General features: G+C 37.6%; 1 protein-coding gene across 5 annotated transcripts in view; it reads right to left on the minus strand.

Annotated features, from left to right (window-relative positions):
• PPFIBP1 (PPFIB scaffold protein 1) overlaps positions 1 to 21,147 on the minus strand; it is a 166,780-nt gene that overhangs the window by 28,643 nt on the left and 116,990 nt on the right. For all 5 annotated transcript variants that reach the window (XM_087442636.1, XM_087442633.1, XM_087442635.1 and 2 more), the window contains 6 exons: positions 14,630 to 14,716; positions 13,394 to 13,507; positions 12,335 to 12,466; positions 7,839 to 7,931; positions 6,073 to 6,187; positions 2,841 to 2,902 (listed from right to left, as the gene is read on the minus strand). In XM_087442636.1, the coding sequence (XP_087298762.1) occupies positions 2,841 to 2,902; positions 6,073 to 6,187; positions 7,839 to 7,931; positions 12,335 to 12,466; positions 13,394 to 13,507; positions 14,630 to 14,716 (603 nt within the window). The remainder of the gene's footprint in view (positions 1 to 2,840; positions 2,903 to 6,072; positions 6,188 to 7,838; positions 7,932 to 12,334; positions 12,467 to 13,393; positions 13,508 to 14,629; positions 14,717 to 21,147) is intronic.

Raw genomic sequence — 21,147 nt, forward strand, 5'->3', positions numbered from 1 at the left:
TCCAACTTATAAGTCAGGTCTTGAAAAAAAAGATCTACACCTGCTGTCTTTATCAGCCATCATTAATCACCATCTGGCTTTTCCCTTCTCAAAACACTCCACCAAAGTCTCTTCAGTCATCAGTGACCTTCTATCTACCAAAAACAATGAACACTTTTCATCCTTTTTCTAATTTGACCTCAATTTGGCACTTCATTGACCCCACCCTTTCCTTCTTCTTTTGCTTTTCTTTCTACTCTTTCTTTTCTTCTATTTTGATTTCTTAATCCTTTGACCAGATAGATATTCTACTTCTATAACCCCCACTATCTTCCCAACCCGGAGTATAAAATGTTAGAGATTCAAGGTTTTGTCCTTACCCTCTTCTTTTTCCCATGCCCTCACTGTGGTGGATTATAATAAAGATGGTCTCCCTAGCTCCTCCCACAGGGATTTTGGGCTTGACCATGTGACTTGCTTTGGCCAATGAGATATCAACAAATATTATTCAAGAAAGGTTTGCAAATTATTTGTGCACTGGGGCTTGCCCTCTCCTGCTGCTCTACGGAATCCTGAGGCCACTACATGAAGAAGCATAGGGTAGTCTACTGAAGGATGAGGGACCATTTGGAGAAGACAGCCCAGCTGGGGCCAACCTAGACTGGTCTGTCAATCACCCAGACATTTGAGTCACACCATCCTAGACCATCCAGCCCCATCCCAGATGCTGGCTAATTGCAGAGATCAACTAAGCCAGCCCAGACCAGAAGAACCACCTAGTCAATCGCCAGAAGTATGAGAAATAATAAATGTGATATGCCATGGAGCAAAAGCTAACTGACATATCAACTAAAGTTTAGTGCTCACCAATCTACAGTTCTTTATTTCTCCTAAAATTGATGGGGTTCACTCTCCACCAATCTATGATTCTACATTAATCTAAAATTGAGATTCATTTTCCAACTTTCTATGAGAAATCTCCTTTTAAACAGCCCATGAGCACATCAAATTGAATATACCTAAAAGTAAGCTCTTATTTGCCCCCAGTCCTTGAACCACTGCTTGGATTCCCTTAATTCTTTGTGGGCACCAACTTTCACCCCATTGCCCAAACCAGAAACTTACTCTCAAATCCAAAGATTTTAAAATCTCACCAACCTGCAAATTTCTCTAAAATCTCTTCCCTCCTGACCACTTCACTGCCATTGCCTTATTTCAACCCTTCTTCATTTCTCACCTACACTATTTTAACAGCCTCTCAATTATTCTGCCTTCGCTCTCTCACCCTTATTCTTCCCTCCATTCTGCCACCAGAATTAGCTTTCTAAAATGGCTATTTAATCATGTCATTGCCCAAAGCCTACAAGCCAAGACCCCAAATCATTAGCCTAGCATGCAAGGTCCTCTACCATCTCACTGCAGCTCTTTTGTCAACCTCATACATCCCCCTCCACCTGTATCTCATGCTTCAGAACTTCCCCAGCATGCACTGGGCTGTTTTAAGCCTTGGTTTTTGAGACATGTTTTCACTCATGCATCTTTTGCCTAGAAGCCTTCATTTTCCTGATGAACAACTTGTGCTCTTCCCCAAAATTTGCTCAACTGTGCCCTCTCTGAAGCCATCTGGAACCACCAAGAATTTATGTCACTCTTGGTGCTCCTGTAGCGGTTTGAGCGTCTAGTAAGCCCTCATTCAACATGGGGAGTGTTTTCGTTATTGTTGCTTTTTGAGGGAGAAAAAATTAAAACAAAATAAAGGTCAGTGATTTTTTTTTCTTAGATAAAAGCTATATGGGCAGCTTGCTAATGATCTTTCTTTTTATTCAACAGTGGGAAAGACTAGCAAAAAGAAACCTATATTCGGGTGGGTAGGACAATGAGTTAATTTTCATGGAATAAAAAGCAAATAAAGAGAATGAGAGGCAAAAAATAAATAAAGAGACAAGTAAAACGGAGTAGGCAAGAATTAGAGAAAGAAACTTATGATGAGAGAAAAAGATCAAAACAAAGTTCTTTGGCATTGCTTGTTTTTCACTTCCTTGAAATTATTTTTTTCTTGGGAAAATCCCTCCTTGTTCTATTCATTAAGAGACATGAGGAGAGAGCAGTTCTGATGACAGGAGCTGAACCCGACTGTTGCTCCCCACCGGATATATGGCTGGTCAGGTAATGCACGAAGAAACACATTGCCTTAGGAGGGTAACTGCATCCCTGCTCTTAGCAGCATGAAGTGAGAAGCAACCAGAGGAAGAGAACTCCTGGAGACCCTGGCATTAGGCAAACAAAGCTAAAACACAGCCTAGGGCCATACTTGATTTCATGGTGCCTGCGCCTCTTTTTCTGACATCTTACCACTCAGGAGAGCAGAGACAATCCCAGATGTGCAAGAGGCCAGCAGTGTGAAGGAAATATTGAACATGGAGAAGAAAATCAACATGACCATGAAGCTAAAGTTGTCATGGGCTACCTCCTTCAGAGTTCCTATGTTAGCCCAGAATTTCCAGGGACCACAGAAAAGATGTACCATGGACTGTATCTTTTCTCTCATGTGTCACCTGAATATAAAGAACTGATCTGATAGCTTGAACATTTTCTAAATTCAAGGGGGTTACGGGTTGGGGTGGGGAGTGAGGATTCTCAGTGGAGCCAGTGCTGATCTCCATTCCTATGCACACAGCCACAATTACAACTGCCACCATGGAGAGTGGGCACACTTAGGCAGGAAGGAAGGATGTTTGCCCCTTAACGTCAGTAGTGTTCAGGGTATATTCTTTTAAACGGGGATATCTCAGAAAATGCATGGAATGATCAAAATAGTGTTACAACACATCCACATAAATATTTAAATTTTGTCTAGATACCTTTTCTTCATTTGCTGCCATCAAAGACTCCACAGCCTTTTTCATTTTTTGTACTTCAATATCTGAAAATATCACAACATCAAATCAGAAGTCAGTTTAGTCAACAAACGACAATAACGAGAAGATGACTCTTCAGATTTAAATATTTTAAGGTAAAGATGTTAAAGTTTTGTTTTGTTTTTAAAAGGGCACATTTACCATCCATATTCTCTTTTAGGGAAAATCTGAAAAAGGAACACCTTCTGTCTTACCTGATAGTCATCATTCCAGAAAGAAAATAAGGGAAAGTGAGAGCTAACTACCCTCTCTGAAAGCAACAACAAAATCCTCATGAGAACACTGAAGATGAAATTTCAGTGCTATAACAATACAAACATGAAGTTTTCAAAAAAGAAAACTATAAAGCGGTGGGCAAAAGCAATGAACAGTGTACATTATGACAAAAGCAGAAAAAATGATATTCAGTTATAACCAAGATGGAGACACGCATGGAAAGAGCCTGATGGAATGTGATATTTACGTGAGTAGTCATGCTAAGAAGCTGGTTGTATGTTCCATACAGAAGGATAATACATACTTTGCTTCATCTATAAACTTCATTTCCAATACTACTCTATAACATAAAGCACAAAGTAAGCTGAATGTGATTTTCCTTAAACTTTGATATTCAAATACATAAGCACGTTACTTCAATAATAAAAGAACAAATATTTTAAAGTTGAAAAGTCAACCTAAAATGAAAGCACAAATTTAAAAAATTGTAACAGAAAAAAATTCAGCTAAGGTTGCGTGCTTCTGAAGAAACAACTTACTATTTAAGATAGTTTTTAAAACAGTGGTGCACCATTCAGCACTGATAGAAAATTTTCAATTAAGGTATATACACTTTTTTGAAGACACATTCCCTTGACTTAAGAATTCGATGTCTGGAGGAAAGAGCCCATTAAGGATTTATCTTCATGCTGCATTAAATAATCCAGGCTCTATTAATGGGTCTGGGTATAATCTCTTTTTTAACACCAAGAGGGTATGTTTAAAGAATCTCCTAATGTAGATCTCAGTGAAACAGTGGCTACAAAGCATTGAAAAGCAAAAGCAAAGTTTGAAATGGTCTTTCAACTATGGTAAAATCTTAAAAACAGTAGGTTTTCACAGGAGTATAAACAGTTTCTCCTTTGACTCTGTATCTCCTGGGTCACAGAGAAAACACTTTTTGCCTCCACCTGTCTGGGTGCCCTGTCGAATCCTGTGGAGCGAAAGGGCTGAATCAGATAAAATCTGCAAAACGGTATTTTACTCCTTGTTTTTATTGTTTGTTTGTTTACTCTCTATTTTGTACACTCTGAAGAAATGGAGAGTTTATCGATGAAGCAACTTTACATCTTTGGCGAGAGAAATGTTTTAAAACACATGCAAAGAACAGTCCAAGTAGTACTTTTGGTGAATGTAAAGGCTGATGGAAATACACCAAAAACCTTACTTTTGTCTTTGAGCTTCTTTTTAAAATTTTCATCTGTGCAGGAAAACCCATTGAATTGGAAGTTAGCATACATTTCAACAATAAATGGTATTTTAAAAGCACTATTATTTAGTGTCCTTTTACCTACAGTAAAGAGACTCTAATCTCATAGAGACTGAATATTCAGCACTATTTTGTGACTTCAGGGCTGGTACTACAGTACGTAATGCTCCATGAGAGGTTAGAAAGAGAATCTAATGTAATTACCCAGCAGCCCTACATGTGAGTTCTTACCTCTGTCACTTCATCTTTCTGAACCTTGATTTTCTCGTATTAAAATTAGGCCTATGGAGTACACGTGCTTCTTACACTGTATGTGATGAAAAAATACTAATGTTGCTTTGGTTGTTTTTATGTTTCCATTACAGTTTGACATATGGCTCTCCTGAACATGACCAGGGCATTGCTTATGTCACTTTCAACTCACCACTCAAGTTCAACAACACTGAAATAGCCTATCTCTTGAATGAGATGAGTCCACTGATCAGGCAGGTAGATGTTAAGTCAGCATCTGATTGCCATGAAGTTTCTAAACACTTGCTCTCAATCCCTGTCTTTATCTGGTTGTGCACTGGTAACCAGTGGTTCACAGACCCGTACTAGTCCTTGGATCAGACCTGTATAGCACTATCCTAATATATCCTCTAGCCCACAAGTCCTATGATTCCACTTCTTTCTTAAAATCCTAAAAGCATGTTTGTGAAGGTCCTTTAAGAACACACAATTCTACATATGCCAAAATACAGAGGGGAAAAATCCATTTCCCTCAATGTTTGATGAATTGAGTTTTCTGATGGATAGAAAGTTGTGATACCTACAGGTATATAAACCCCGGATATTCTAGAGCCAAGAAAACTTTGGAGGTAATCTAATTCAAGCCCCTCATTGTACAGACAATAACGTTACCCTTGTTCACATAATAGATAAAAATGTACCAAAGCTATACTAAATGGAATTGTTCTGTTTTGAATGGCTCAGAAGTTTCTTTTTTCATAGTCATCATTTGTAATAACAAAGAAAGATTAAATTTGATCTAGTGTCAGATGTTACACGCATTTCCAAATATAATTCAAAAAAACACATTTCATTCAAGTTATTTTCAATCAAGTATAATCCACATTATTAGAAATTTCAGTCAATATAATATCCAGGACAAACCTCCTCAATTATGAAAACAATTTTTGGATAAATTCATATACTTTTTCAAAAACAGAATTAGCCTATTTTTGCTTTCTAGAAGGTTGAGGGCTCAATGAGTGAAAAGAAATTTTCATTGATTTTCCAGAGATACAGAGCCTTTCCTCTCTTCTCTCAAAAGGGCAGGCAAGGTTTCTAAATGTCTTATTTTATGTAGTCTCAAGTTCAGTTCAGAGGGAAATAATCTTGGGACATAGTAATGGTTCCTTTTAATTCTTTCTGATACTCCCCTGTATTACAATTTGGACAAGAACTCTCTGATGACGAGAATTTACAATTTAGTAATCTAGAATAAACACCCAAGAGAGCACAGAGCTGCCCTTCTCCAGCTGCTGAAGAGGAAGTTAGCAGATCCTCAAGCACAGTAAAGAGTCTCGGAAGATTCCCTGTGGTCCTGGGCCTAGAGAGCTTCTGCTACTCTTTCTTTGACGCTAAAATTACACATCAACTAACATCAGTTTCTTTTATAGGGCTTGGAGGATTTTAATAAAATAAGTGTTAAATATATATTCTCACCTTGATCAAGTATTTCAATCCCTTCTCCTTTCATCTTGCACACCAATTTTTCTTGTAGCCTTCTTACTTCGGATTCCTTCTCTTCCAGCTGTTCTTTTAAAGATGCCAGTTCTTCCTACAAATGATAAATTCATTTGAAAAGAGTAGATTACAACTAAAAGAGAATATTCGGAGAGTATGTTAATTCTTAAGTCAATAATTAATTTTTATGAATGAAACAAAAAACGACAAGAATTTAGACTCAAACTTCAGAAATCAGACAGTGGCAATGATAAGCAGGAAGCAAGACAATTAATAAAAGTCTAATTTATAATAATTATGGTATAATTATTTCAAGTTGTTTTGTGACCAAATCGAAAAGAAATCTTTTAACGTGTAAATTAGGACTACGGTAGCCCTAACGTTTAAATCTTATGCTAAATAAAAAAAATCTGACCAAGTTAATCAAAGAAGATAATCCAATTAGATGCGTAGTGTTATAAAAGCAAAATAAAATGCAAATTGGAAAATATATATCAAGATTTGTTTGACATTTATTCAGCATTTTAAGATGGCACTCGTGTTTCCTGGACAAGGTAGAGCTTAATTAGTGTGTAACGTAGCAGGTGATGAACAACTTTAGCCAAATCATGGGACTAAATAATTCATCCTCATCATTAAGATAAAAGAACAGAATCTCCTACAACAATGGAAAAAAACAGCTTTAGAAAATAGATTTTAAATCCTCTTTTCTTTTTTTTAACTACACAATCATCAAAAATCCCAAGTCCAATCTTCTACCTATTTACTAATGTTTTAATTTTCAGTTTCACTTTGGTAAAGAATTAGCTTCAGCAAATTTAAGTTTTGCTGACTGTATTTAACACAGAAAATAAAGCTATGCAATGTTAATAAATGTACCTTTATTTTCAATAACACATTTCATTTTCAGTCTCTAAAGATATGTACTACGTTTAGTACCATGAGAAGATGTAGTTCTCCAATGAAGCTAAGAAATTGGCCCTCTAGTTCTTACTTGTAGGAGGAGTGGAGACCAAGTACAAGAAACCTTCAGTAGCCCTGGCAAGAAGTGCTGTCCTGTTCTCACTGGGCCATGATATAGTTATCTGCCGTATACATTTATGTTCAAGAGGGTCCCAAAGGAAGAATGCAGTGTCTACTATGGATATGAAACAGAATTCTCTCACAGCTGGGCTTCTGCAATTATCTTACCATGCTTAAGAAGCAGGCGACACACATACACACAATGAAACGCACATGCTACTAAAAACACCATCACAGCGAAACAACACAAGCCGCAAAGCAACAGGCCATGGACCCCACGACCCAACTCTACTCCACCTTCAGTGACTCCCATTTTTGTTCCATCCGCTGTTTTTCATACTGCATCTGACCCACTTTGATTTTCATGCTAGAAAGTTTGGCCATTAAAGACTGGTAGAGAAGACAGAGGAGTGAAAGGAAACTACAGATAGAAAAAGAGAAGCTAAATAACCGAGAAAACAGTATCAGTTTATGAAGGAGGTTGTGGACAACTTAGAGAAATGACAGGTTATAGTCTAACAGATTAGTTAAGCCTGATTTTTATTCAGAATAGTAGTGTTTAAATTCAAGAAGTTCTCCCGCTTGGGGAAAAACTTCATTTACCTGTAAAATACCTTCTTTATCATATACTAAGTAGAAAACATATTTTATTTATATTATTGATCATATATATAAGTAGTGGAGCCATTTGTTTCAAAATTTTTGCCATTGAGAAAACTTACTTTGGTTGATTTCAGCTTTTTTTCGTACTGAAGTCTTTCACTGTCCATTTCACTGACTCTCAACCTCAAATCATTGATCTCCTGCATTAGCCCCTGTCCAAAAAGAAACAAGATACATTAGGAAGGCAGTAACACACTTGTCCACACCAAAACAGCAGCTTGGAAATCTTAAATCAACAGCGCCTGGATTAAAGTTGTATGAACTAGGTCAGACAAATGGAAATAAATCTATCTCCTTGAGAATCAAAGCATCTTTCCATTTAAAACATGCTTTAGGGGCCAGTCTGGTGGCGTAGTTGTTAAGTTCGCGTGCTCCGCTTTGGTGGCCCGGGGTTCGCCGGTTCGGATCCCGGGTGCAGACATATGCACTGCTTATCAAGCCATGCTGTGGCAGACGTCCCACATAAAACAGAGGAAGATGGGCACAGATGTTAGCTCAGGGCCAGTCTTCCTCAGCAAAAAGAGGAGGATTGACAACAGATATTAGCTCAAGGCTAATCTTCCTGACCACAAAACAAAACAAAACAAAACACTGCTTTAAATTCCCAAAGCCTCTGCCTGAAAATGATGGGATGATAAAAATAAAAGGTGACTGTAATTCTTATTAAGAAAAGTGGCTAATCACTTACAATCATTGATCAGATATTTCTAGACTAAAAATCACTATATGAATCACTGTCTTTTAAAATACACCAGAGAAATTTTCTTAAAAAATTTTTTGTTTATTGCAGTAACATGGGTTTATAACATTGTATAAATTTCAGGTGTACATCATTATACTTCTATTTCTGCATAGATTACATCATGTTCACCACCCAAATACTAATTACAACCCATCACCACACACATGTGCCGAATTATCCCTTTCGCCCTCCTCCCTCCCCCCTTCCCCTCTGGCAAGCCATTTACTTTTAGGGCCTCTTCAGTGATATATGGATATTTATAAAAATATCTTTATAATTTCTTCATTTGTCTACAAAAATACAGATTGTTCATCAACCCAATCTGGGAGAATGGAATGAAATTTAAATCATTTCAACCAAGGATTCTCAAGTTGAGGGTGGATGAGGCTCTTGTCATTTACAAATATATTCAGTATAATAGAATTTTATATGTGGAAAATGAAAAAGAAAGTAATCCTAATGTTTTTATAATATAAATACAATCGGATACTTTTTCTACTAGCACTTTTTAAAAAAACAAATTTGCTTGTAAAATTTGTCTAAATATTCTCAGAAATGGTGACATATTTTTATCCAGAGCCCTGAGAGTAAGAAAAAGAAATTAGAATGCTAAATAATGCCACCTCCTCCAAAACAAGGGCTTCAATATTCTGCGAAGGAGATGATTTTCTTTTTTACTACAAGCCACGAAGGCCCCATCAACAGTTAACGTGTTTTTGTTTCTCTCTTTCACAAGACATTTCTTCCTGAGCCACAAATTCATAGACGACAGAACAGAATTATACAAGAATGCCATAAAAAAAAATAGAACAATGTTATAAGAAATAAAACTTTCTTAACAAGGGATTATTCTAAACTTCTAAGTGCAATGATTCAGTCTCACCAAGGCTAGGAAAAAGGACGCTACAATGAAAATACACTTCCCAGGAAACCCACAGGCTTTTACATTGTGGTTTCTTGTAAAATGGGAAAAAGTATTACCTAGCATTATTATATAAACAATTACTTACCAATATTATTATAATCATTATCAGACATTATTAATACAATGTATAATCATTATTAATACAATGTTTCAATAAGAGGACTCCTTTTACAAATAAGGTTAACTGTTTGACATCATTTAATGACATTTTAGTTGCGATTCCTTAGCCACAAGTTCAGAATTCAAGTTCAAGGAAAAAGTCAGTTTCTCCCATTTATTAATCATCTTTGCATAATATGAGTTTCTAGCCTTCTTGCTTCATCAGTCTGATCTTTTTAAAATATATTTTCCCACTTTCTCATTGTTAGGAAACAGCTTTGAATTCCTATTTGGCATTGTTGTATTTTACCACTTCCTTTAGAAATAGTGGCAATTTGCAAAGAAGAAGAAATAATTGAAGAAAACAGAATTATAAACTGAGATAATTTTTATACTAAAAAAAAACTACCCAATTATCTTTTGTAGCAACACCGTAAATATGAATGTAAATCTCCAACATGAAAGAAGTCATATCTTTCATATGACTCAACTGTGACAACTCAAGCTGGAAAATCTGGAAATAGCTACTTAATATGAAACTTTTAAAAATGGAATACAAACTATTTCTCACTAATTTCTTATCAGAAGTTCAGTCCTTTTTAAAAAGAAAATCCCCATTACCTTTCCCTTTTCTATTTCAGAGAACTCTTTGGGGCTCCAAAGAAACCCAGTTGCTGACATCTGTGCTCTTACCAGAAGGGGGCACTGTTGAATATTCTAACCATCTATTAGCAATTCTTGGGACAGGCAAGTTCTCAACCTTCCAAGGTTTCAAGACTTTTACCTCCAATCTTTTGGAAGTACCTATACTTCTTCCTCACTCTAATATTTTCTTAGAAATTAATGTCCAAATAATCTAAAGCTCCAAGACAAAGTTAAAGAATTTTGGATTCATGAAACAGCTAGGGAAACATTTTATTTTTACCAAGGGAACAATAATAGGAAAATGAACATAGCCAATTCAGTTTTAATTTTGAAGATTATTTTAATATATAACAAAGTTTATCCAATAGCCTATAATTTCTGGGTATGTGCATACTACATTTTACCAATAGTGTGGAATATTTATGAGAAAATTATCAGGGATTGAGTTTACTGGAAGTTTGATGGCAAGATCACTTTGTAGATGATGGAGAAGGCATGAGTGAAGCAAGGAAGCACTGGAAAGAAAAGTTTTATTAAAAATGCAGACAAACTCGAGAGACGTAAATATTGCTCTGTGGTCTTACAAAAAAATCATAAAACATCCACTTCAATTTAGTCTTAATGTTTGGTTAACATCTCATATCCAAATTAACGACAGTCGTGTAGGTTAAGATTTCCCCTAAACTTTGTGTCTGTAATGTAGAAGACCACCTCTTGATCCCCAAATACTGCAACTTCTCTCTCTGCAGCAGAATTAGCTCCACTGCCATAGGTCGTCCATCTGCTGCTGAAACCTATTACTGTGTTATGGAGCAATTGTGGGGTCAGGGAATGACAGAAAGGGAAAAGAGGAAAATATCCAAACAGATTTTTAAAGAAAGCACAAAAGCAAGAATTTTAAAGAAACTGGGTAACTTTCTAAATTCTGCTTTAAGAGCCCCAGTCTCAAACAAATGAGAAACATGCTCATATAGGTAATTGACAAAGAGCCTTAGGATAAAAACATGAACCAAGTTAGGGATTTCCTTTTGTTATTGAGGAAGTAATACATATACCAAGATTGTTACAACTTGCCATTATAGTTACAACTTTGACAGGAAATTTACCTTTGAAAACAGCAATGATGTAAACCTCATTAAATTCAAATCTATGAAGGACTTTCATACAATGGATAGTATATGTAATGTACATCGTATCATGATGACATATACTCGGTATGAAATAAATGTTTGAAATGAAGACAGAGGGGAAAAATAAGTAAATGATTTCTTCTCCTCTCTCCTTCTTGGTACCCATTTTCTAATACAGTACGACACCTCTCAATACCCCAACCAAGGAAATAAAATAGAGAAAAAAGAAGAGATGGCCATAGGAGAGAAGGAATTTCTGCAGCTCTTTGTATTTGTTTTCAAATGAATAGACTTCAAATGGATATGCTCTCTCCCCCCACCAACAAAACAATAAGCAAATAAACTAGAAGACCTGGATTAACAATAAAATAGATAAAACAAAAAAGAAAGCATGTTTAAGCCATGAAAATGGATACTTAAATTGTAGAATCTATCCTGAATTTCACAAAAGTATAGTGAGCTTTAATTGGAATGATTTATGTGTGCAATAGACCAGAAGTAGAAGGCCGAATTAAATGACCTCTAAAAAACTGTAATTTTTTATGATTTTACAATTTTATAAAATACTATAATTATATAGTAAATAATCAGTGTGCTTAAATAATAACTACTAGTAAAATCATGCACTTAAACCCATTATTTCCACAATGAAGAAAATCAATATAGATGGATAGATGGATGGATGGATGGACGATGGATGGAGAGAGGGAGGGAGGGAGGGATGGATAGACTGAAATAGATAGACAGAAGCTCCAAATGTTCTAAAGTCAAAAGTATTTCTAAAGGCTAATGAAAGGATTAATATTTCATATCAAAAGTCTCAAACTAAAAATTACCATTAGCATTTAGTGATAAAAAGTCACTAAAAAGCATTTAGTGATAAAGATGTATATAAGTTTATTCCTAAAAAGAAGCATGAATGAATGTGAGGATGGGAACATGTGTGTGTGTGATACATATGTATACACATGTGTATGTATACATATATAACGAGAGAGAGAAGATGTCACTTACCTCTGTGTCTCTGAACCTATCTTCATAATCCAACCTGTCCTTCTCTACAGCTGTCAGTTTTAACTTCAAGTTGGATATTTCAGCCATCAGATCCAACTTCTGAGTTTCTAAGGATGTCCTACTCAGAAGCTCCTATTAGAATTTAAGACATACATTCAAAAGTTGTTTTACTATGAACAGGCACATATAGATGTGTCTCATTTACGATGAGAAAGCAGTAACTACCAAGCAGAGGCTGTGGTGAAGATGAATTACTAAATGGATACACTTTGAAAAAATGTTTTGCTTTAGTTAACCTTCTTTGAGCAGAACTCAACCCATGTCTGTTTAGGGGGGAGACATATATTCTATAGACCCATACATAAACCTTGCATATTCTTAAGCCTGATGATAACACTCATGATGATGATGATATTACGTTTGCTATGTGCCAGGCACTGTTCTGACATGTATTAAGTGGTTCAATCCTCAAAATAACGCTTATGAGGTAGAAACTCATAAGGATAACTCATGAATTATCCTTATTCAACAGATGAGGAAGCTAAGGAACAGAGAAATTAAGAACTTGCCAAAAGTCATACAGCAAGAAAATGGCAGAGCAGGGACTCAAACGTTAAGTAGTCTCATTCTAGTACGCACTCTACTGACTATATTATAGGTCCTCTCATAAATGAGCAATATATGTTTGTGTGTCTGTGTGTGAGCGTATACAAGTTTTTTTCCAATAACAGTCATATATGGTATTCATCTTTTTTCTTACTCATAAAATACATGCCCATGGTTGAGAGTTAGAAAACCATATGAAAGCATAAAGAAGAAAATTCAAATTACCTACAATCCTATTAATGTTTTACTCCAGATTCTAATTACATGAACACTTTCTACGGTGTGTTTTGAGACCCTGCTACTTCAGGTTTTTGCTTAAAATGTGCCAGTCCAAGTGAATCACAAAACTTACTGCTGCATCAGAGCAAACATATAAATGCACAACATGTATAAATGCAGCATCTCCAATAGTTCAGCAGGGAAATGCCACCTTGGTGCTCACTCTGCACGTACCTGCTGCAGCATTTCTTCTGTGGCGTTCAGCTTCTCTCTGTGCTCTTCAAGACAGAACTCCAAATCTCGAATCTTCTCTCCCTGTGCCTCTACCTGGTCTGTTAACACACTTACCTGTATTTAGAGCAAAATACTGCAATCGATTAGGAAGAATTTGAGTCCCACTGCAAACTATATTTCTCTAAGTAGAAGAAAAACTGGAACGATGTCACCACTCATTTGGTTGTAAAGAAAAAAAATCTGTGAATTAATAAGACAGAAGTCCTTCACACTCCTATTGATGTGACGCTTGTTGATCTGAGGACTCCTATTCAATTTTTAAGAAACTTAGGGCTGATTGGGATATGCAACACTTCACAGGTTAAAACCATTTCAACCATTTATGAGAGAAAGTATGTTATTATAAACACAAATTATCTTTTTTGGGGGTGGGGTGGAGGTAGGAGGTAGTATAGAGATTAAGAGAGGAAATGGAGTTCATGTTTGAAAGTGAAGTCATCAAGGACTATTCAAGTTTGATACTTCATGAAGAATAAAGAAAAGAATCCAGGGAATTCGATCCTATGAGATCTTTCATGATGACACCATTCACAAATGTGTTCCAAGCCAGGGGGTAACTCAAAGTCTATAAGGAGCCACTGGGTTAGTCCTCCGTCCTCAGTGCTTACTGCAAATCTCTGAGTTCTTCCCCAACGATCACCAGCCCAGTAAATATACTTCAATTCATTAAGCAAAAATACCCAAGTAAAAATATCTGTCAAGCATTGAAAACATTATGAAGAAAAAGAAAACTCAAATTTAGCCTACAAACAGACAGGACTCCACTACACACTTCGTGTTTTGTTTGGCCCATGCTATTATTTTTAAAATTGAAAAATTAAATATATTCAGAATCAGAAATATATACACAGGTTTATGCATATATGTTATGAATATATATAGTATAAAAATCTGAATTTCTGCTCTATATTAAAAAATCAGATCAGATGACACTGTGCCTGTATTCAGACTGGCCCTTGAGGAGCCGAGGCTGATTAAAGGTTGCTCACTCTTCACTAGGTGTGCATACCCTCATTCTGCTACAGTCCTCACCACTCTCTATTATACACAGATGGCCTACTGCACTTATTTCTGTTAGCAGTCTGGCTCCTGTAAGCATCTGAATTTGCCACACCAATTTACAATGGTCATTTTAAGTATGTTGTGAGGAAAGATTAACATTTCAAAATCACTTGCCTGAAGAACAAGGGATTCTTTATCATTTTCTAAACGTGCTAGCCTTTCTTGATACACATCTCCATTCCCAGGTAGGTGTCCATTTGTCTGAAAAAGGAAATAATATGGGTAAGGCTGACCCTCTTTAAAATTGAACTACTAGTGGTAATTGAAAATTGCATGTGTTTTTAATCCAAGGAATTGAATTGAATTCAGCACAACTGTTACCGCCATTAATAGAAGATATGAGAATGCAACTTGGTTCATTTATCTCAAAATAGATAAGACAGGCAGGTAGGCATCTAGGCATGTTTTCACCAAAATACAAAACTTCTCATCAAGCAGAAAATAATGACCCTCAAGGAACGGCGGGTACTGATATTCACTGACAACGGATGCACACCTGGGACATGCGAAGCTTTGTGAGTGTGTGGTTGGGCACAAATCCCTATTTTTCCCCAAGTGCTCAGTGCCACTAATTCCGGGTGGGGACAGTGGGAATGAGCTGTGATGCCGTTGCGTTCCTCCACCTCCCCACGAAGTCCCACATCCAGGACTGCAAATGCCTGTCTTCAAGTGGGAGACAGCAGTGGCAACTTACACCACAGGCTTCTTCCTGCTACTCCAGTCTCCAAATCATAGGATGAATCTTCCCTTCCTCTTTGAAGCCTTGAGCCTTTGATGCCTTTCTCTCCTCCCCCAAAAGCTTAAGCACTCAGTCCACAGTGACTTCCCGGCAGCACTGACGAGCCACGCTCATCGGTGATTTATCACTTTCCGTCCCGAATTCATGAACTTTTTGTGAGTTTGCTTGTCCATATAACGTTATGCCAAGCTCCTGGGGAGAGCCTATGAATTGGGATCATCTCGTAATCTTCACAGCATCTGGCCCATCAGCTGAGACTAGTGCTCAACCTTCCCCCCCTCCCTCCTGACCTCTTTTTATCAGATTTGGGTATATTTACGCATAGTATAAATGCCAAAGGAAGTACAGATTGGGAAAGGAAGTGGAGATTTTTTTCCTCAGCCATCATATATGCAAGTGATTAAGAAGACACATGCAAAGGCTCAGAGAACAGACAACATAAAAATGTCATCGTGAAATCGAGTTGTATGTGATGTGTCCCTGTTATCTCATTTAAATGGTTCATAACCATATAATATGTAATCCCACTAGAATTTCCTGAGTCCCCATTCAAATACAACAGAAATAAAAGCCAGTGGAGTCCAAAATGGTTAGACGGGGCCATCCAGAGTTCAATAAAAAAGCAAGCAACAAGTTCAGATTCAGAACCAGAGAAAATACAAGTCCTTACCACCCAGGACACGTCTGATGTGACATCTATTATTTTTCCAGAGTTAATGGTATTATTCTACCTGTCCAATTAATGCAGTTTCCAGTATAAATTCTGGGAATAATGAAAGTCATGCGTTGGGAAGGAAAAAAAGCAAAACCAAACAAAATGGAGCTTTAACAAAAAAGAAAATTTCAGGATATTTCTTCTAAAAACTTAGGTGCACTGGATATATTTCCCACAAGGCCACAAAAGAATCAGAAGCTAATTTAGCAACTGTGCACTATGTATTTAGAGGGGATAAAATTTTTAACGTCAGCTACTTGACCACATACCTGTACAACTAACCACGGCGTAATTCTGCTCATGTTGTGAACTTAAGTGTTCAGAATTAAATTACAAGTATTATGAAAAGTCTGATGGAGTGGCCTGGATGACTTCCCTCCCTGGCGACTACTGTGAAAATGAAATTTATGTAACTTCTTCAGGACAGTTTTTTGGGAAACCGCCAGGATGCATAATGCATGTTCTCAATCAAAGAAAGTGCTGAGACTGGCCCTGAACGGCTTTCAATTCCTCAGTTTGATTATGAACATTAACAGGCACCTACTTTTAAAACCCCACACAAGCAGTTTTTTTATAAACAGACACATTTCATTAGGTAGAATAAAAGCTTTCTATTCAGTGAGGACAAGAAGCAAAAGTCTTTCTTCTCACTGGAGGAAATAACAGCAGGATTAGAAGTGTTTCTTCCCAAGCTACTGTATGTGATATGAAAATGAGATGCTCCCAAACCAGTTCTCCAAAATTATCCTAAAATGAAAACAAAGACTAAAAATGGACTAACAATGAGCACACTCATGTTTCTCAACACTGTATTGATATTTATGAGTGCTCAGAAGGCTCGAGAGTAGTTTAATTTTTTTTTTAAACACTAAAAGTCACTCTTGGAACATAAAGTAAAAGTTAAGAGCCACCAATGGAATAGTTACATACTTTTAAAGCATTGTGTTAACTTATTCAAGTAGATAAAGGTCTGTTCTATTTACAGGTTTATTTATATTTCTGCCAATTTTTTTTTGCTGAGGAAGATTCACCCTGAGCTGACATCTGCTGCCATCTTCCTCTTTTTGTATGTGAGCCGCTACCACAGCATGACCACTGACAGACGAGTGGTGTGGGTCCACACCCCAGAACCGAATCCAGGCACTGAACCCAGGCCACCGAAGCAGAGTGTGCCAAACTTAACCACTAGGCCACCAGGGCTGGCTCTATTTCTGCCAATTTTGTTACCTTTGCCTTAAAAATGTGAGAGGGAGGTGAGTTCCATTAGGCAAATTACCTATCGCCTCTATTCTTCCTCCAACTCCCGTGCTCCCCCCACCAGAACACTCAAAACCTCCCCAAACATGGCATACTCTCTCACACACTAATTCTGTTCCTTCTGCATGGACTGTCTTATTCCTCCTTTCCTCTTTTCCCTCATTCCTTAAGGTCCACCTCAATGACGCTTGATCTGTGAAATCTCGCTGGAATTACCTGTTCACTCACATGCCAGTTACAGCATCTGGATGAACCTTCATTGCAGCAGGCATCACACTGAAGGGACTAGGTTAGAGTTGGCTACATACACGTCTCTCTTTTCCAATCGACTCTGCATTCTTTGTGAGTCATCTTGCATCTGACACATGGTGGGTGCTAACTAAATGACTCCTGAATGAAGGAGAAATGATATGTGTTCAATAGACACTGGATGAATAAAAGATGAATGAATGCCTGGTTTTAGCCCTGCCTTCTTGCTTTTCAGCAAGACTTTTACTTGTGTTTCCTCAACAACCTAGCACGCAAACCATGGTCGACCTCTAGACTAGCTCCTTTCCCCTCAAGCCTGTACACCCTCTTCCTACTCTGTCTTGAAGGTCATCTCAGAGGCTTTTTAATGGATAATAATTGAAGCCATCTTGCATGAACTCCCTTATATACTTTCTTCTTCAGTGTACAATATTATATATTGCCTCCTACATCTCCCCTTTCTTTCTTCTTGCCAGTCTCGGGGGAACTGAGTCTTAACTGCTTCCTAAAAGCTCACCATTCCACCTCTACTTTGGAACCTTGATTTCTGGCTTCCCTGAGACCTACAAGTATCACCTCTGTCCTTATCATTCTCAATTTTTTCCTCTTAATGACCTTTCCTCCATTCTCCTTGCCAACATCTACCTAAGGCTTTGTGCCCACCACTATACTTACCTCCCACTCCTCTCTGCCTATAGGAATCCATCTCTAATAGCCAGTTCCCACCTCATCCTTACATTGCGCCACTCTCTTCTCCTCCTCCACTGGTTTCTCTTCTGTGTTATGTCTTGTCCTTCAAAAACTTAGCTTTTCATCATATTCTGCCATGGAGAGCTTACTGGTGATTTTATGCAAGTTGGTCACTTACTATTCTTAACAGTCTCTCAAGGAAAAACTGTCTTACATTTCTTTTGATTCTTCCTTCATGCTTATAAAATCCTGAGCACATAATTAAAAACATATAGGTATAAACTCTTGTTGAGTCAACTTGACATCCAAAGCATTGAAGACCAGCCCAAATCACTTTACTCAAAATCCCAGAGATGTCTTCAAAATAACCCTTTCTTCTTTAGCTCATCATGTAACCCCTTATTGACCATGTTCAATCTGGCTGAAAGCTGGATACCTGCACAGTATCCAACAGTGTGTGTGGAGGGGCAGGGGTGTGGCACACCAGGGAGGGCAGGGCAGGAGATGCAGCTTGACTTAACAGTGACACTTCGATTTAATTAAGGAACTCATGGTGTTTCCCAGGTTTTTCTGGAATCATGGGGGAAAGGGTCTAAAAAGCTTTATTCCTCATAGAATTATAGAATCCCAGAGCTAGCCAGGAACCACACCTGGGAATATAAACTGCCTGAACTCACACAGCAGGTGCCACACGTAACGTTAGAGCACCATCTACCTTACTCTTCACCATCTAAGTAGAGGCTCTTCTTTTTATATTAATTTCCTTTTAATTATCAAGTATTATAAATACACAATCAAGTACAAAAATGTCATAAAAGTTAACATCTTGCCTTACGTGCTTCCCTTTTTAAAAATGTTTTATTACAGAAAATTTTAAATATATATAAAAGTAGAGGCTAGCATGATGAAGCCCTATGTACCCATCACCCAGTTTCAATGATTATTAACTCACTGTAGGTGGGAGTTTTGGCCCGTTACTTTTGCTTAAAGCATCATGTTGTGTTTTCCTTTGATTTTCTTAGTTCTGTTGGCTTATGTTAGTCTACCCTGGTCTCCTCTCTTTTTCTAACCTTCATTTTGCTTTGTTCATCTTTCCTGAGCTCTGTTGTCCTGTCTAAATAAAAAATCAACATACAAGCAGTGATTTGCCACAATTATACTTATTTATAACACAGAAACTCATTTTGAATACAACATTCCCAAATCAAAATGGTGAGTAGCTAAATTAAAGTGGGGAAGAGAAAATCAGTCCAATTTTATAGGGTCAACAAATGTTAAGAAATAGTTGGACTAGTACTATTACACACACACACCCCACTCAGTCAATATACTTAGTGTTAAAACTAGTTTTGGAAGTTGTCATACAGTCTTGATTTCAAGATTCTATTTTTTAAAATGCAGTATTATCAAGAAAGGAAAAGGAAGGCGCAGTCCACTAAAGCTCCTTTAATTAAATGTTATCTCTAGCTACCAAAAGAAATACCTAATACAAGGGCCTTTCGTGTCCTGATCGGTATTATATCTCTACCACTACATGCAGACATTTATTGCTTGCTCTCCACTAGACACTATCAGGAAGAGAGACTGAGATAAGACTTGAATCTTTAAGCCATGAATATCACAGTCGTATTTCATTTGGGTCCAACACCACAATAAGGCATTGCACACTCTATTGTCTAAGGAGTCAAAGAACACAATACCAACAACCTTGGAAATCAAGCCACCAGGCAGAGGCAGCGCTCTGCTCCCCTGTCCTCTCACTCGGTGTGATGGAATTAGGGTGGCGAGGCTCTGCCCTTGTGCTGTAATCATCTCAGGGCAACACTGCTGCCTTTCGGGGCCACGAGAGCATCCCTTCCCTTTGGCTAGTGCCCCTATGTACTGTGCATCTCTGACATTGGGTCAATCTTGCAAAGAGCCCATTTACTTTTCCCTCCTAAATTTTCATTGCAGTTCAAAAAAGGACATAAGATGTCATGGCAATAGGACAACCTCTTCAGCAAGGCTTCTATTCCAAAATCTCATCATTATCTCTGCTCAAAAAGAAAACCAAAAGAGGAAATAAATCACACACACTTCATCACACCCAAAAAGCGCAATCATGACCCTCTCCTAGAAAAGACCAGCTTATTCAATGCTGTCAGAAAGCGCATCAAAGACTAAAACTCAGAATAAGCCTGAATATATTCTGTACTTTCCAAGTCAAGATTGCAGATGTGGTCAAAACTAGACTATGGCTTTTATTTCTGGGTTTTGTTTTTCGGGGTTTTAACATTCTCAGCGCTTGTTTTCCAGAGACGAAAAGTAACTTCTCAACTAAATAGCCAAGTGAAGCAAAAACAAGTGCTCTGGATCAAGAAAAATCCCAGCAGTAGGCCAGCCTCTAAGATTTCTACTCCAGAAATGTAACTCCATCTGAAACGCTGGCAAGAGCAGCAGATGCCAACTGCTTTCATCTGCCAGTCTCATTAGAATTATCTCGAGAGAGTTCCCTTGGAGTATTTGGTTATCTGTTGCCAAAATATCAATTGCCAAGATATAGTGGCTATCTTGTTATACAGCTAACATGTACACAACACCTTCTCATTTGTGCATCCATGGCCGGTGCAGGGCGAGTTAGGCAGATTTCTTTAGTGTCTCCTAAAAGGTTATTTTACACACCTTACTTGAGTAGGGAAGATGGGCTCTGGCCCCTCCTCGTCTTATTTTCATGCACACCATCACGCTCCCTGAAGCTTCTGCAGCTGGAAAAGGGGTACGTGTTGAGACTACATTATCCTGGTCACAGGTATACTCCAAAGTCCCCTGAGTTACAGAAGGACAGAAAATAGAAGGTCCCTAGAAGCTAAGGCCAGCTCCTATTCTAGTAGCATATAATATTCATTCATTCACCCATTATTCATTGATTTATTCAATATTTATTGAAAGCTGGCTATGTGACAGGATGCAGATCTAGCAAAGCAATCGCTCTTCTACTTTGGG

This window comes from Ceratotherium simum, chromosome 17 (assembly GCF_057802395.1).
Source record: "Ceratotherium simum simum isolate JZ-2026a chromosome 17, ASM5780239v1, whole genome shotgun sequence".
Lineage (NCBI taxonomy): Eukaryota > Metazoa > Chordata > Mammalia > Perissodactyla > Rhinocerotidae > Ceratotherium > Ceratotherium simum.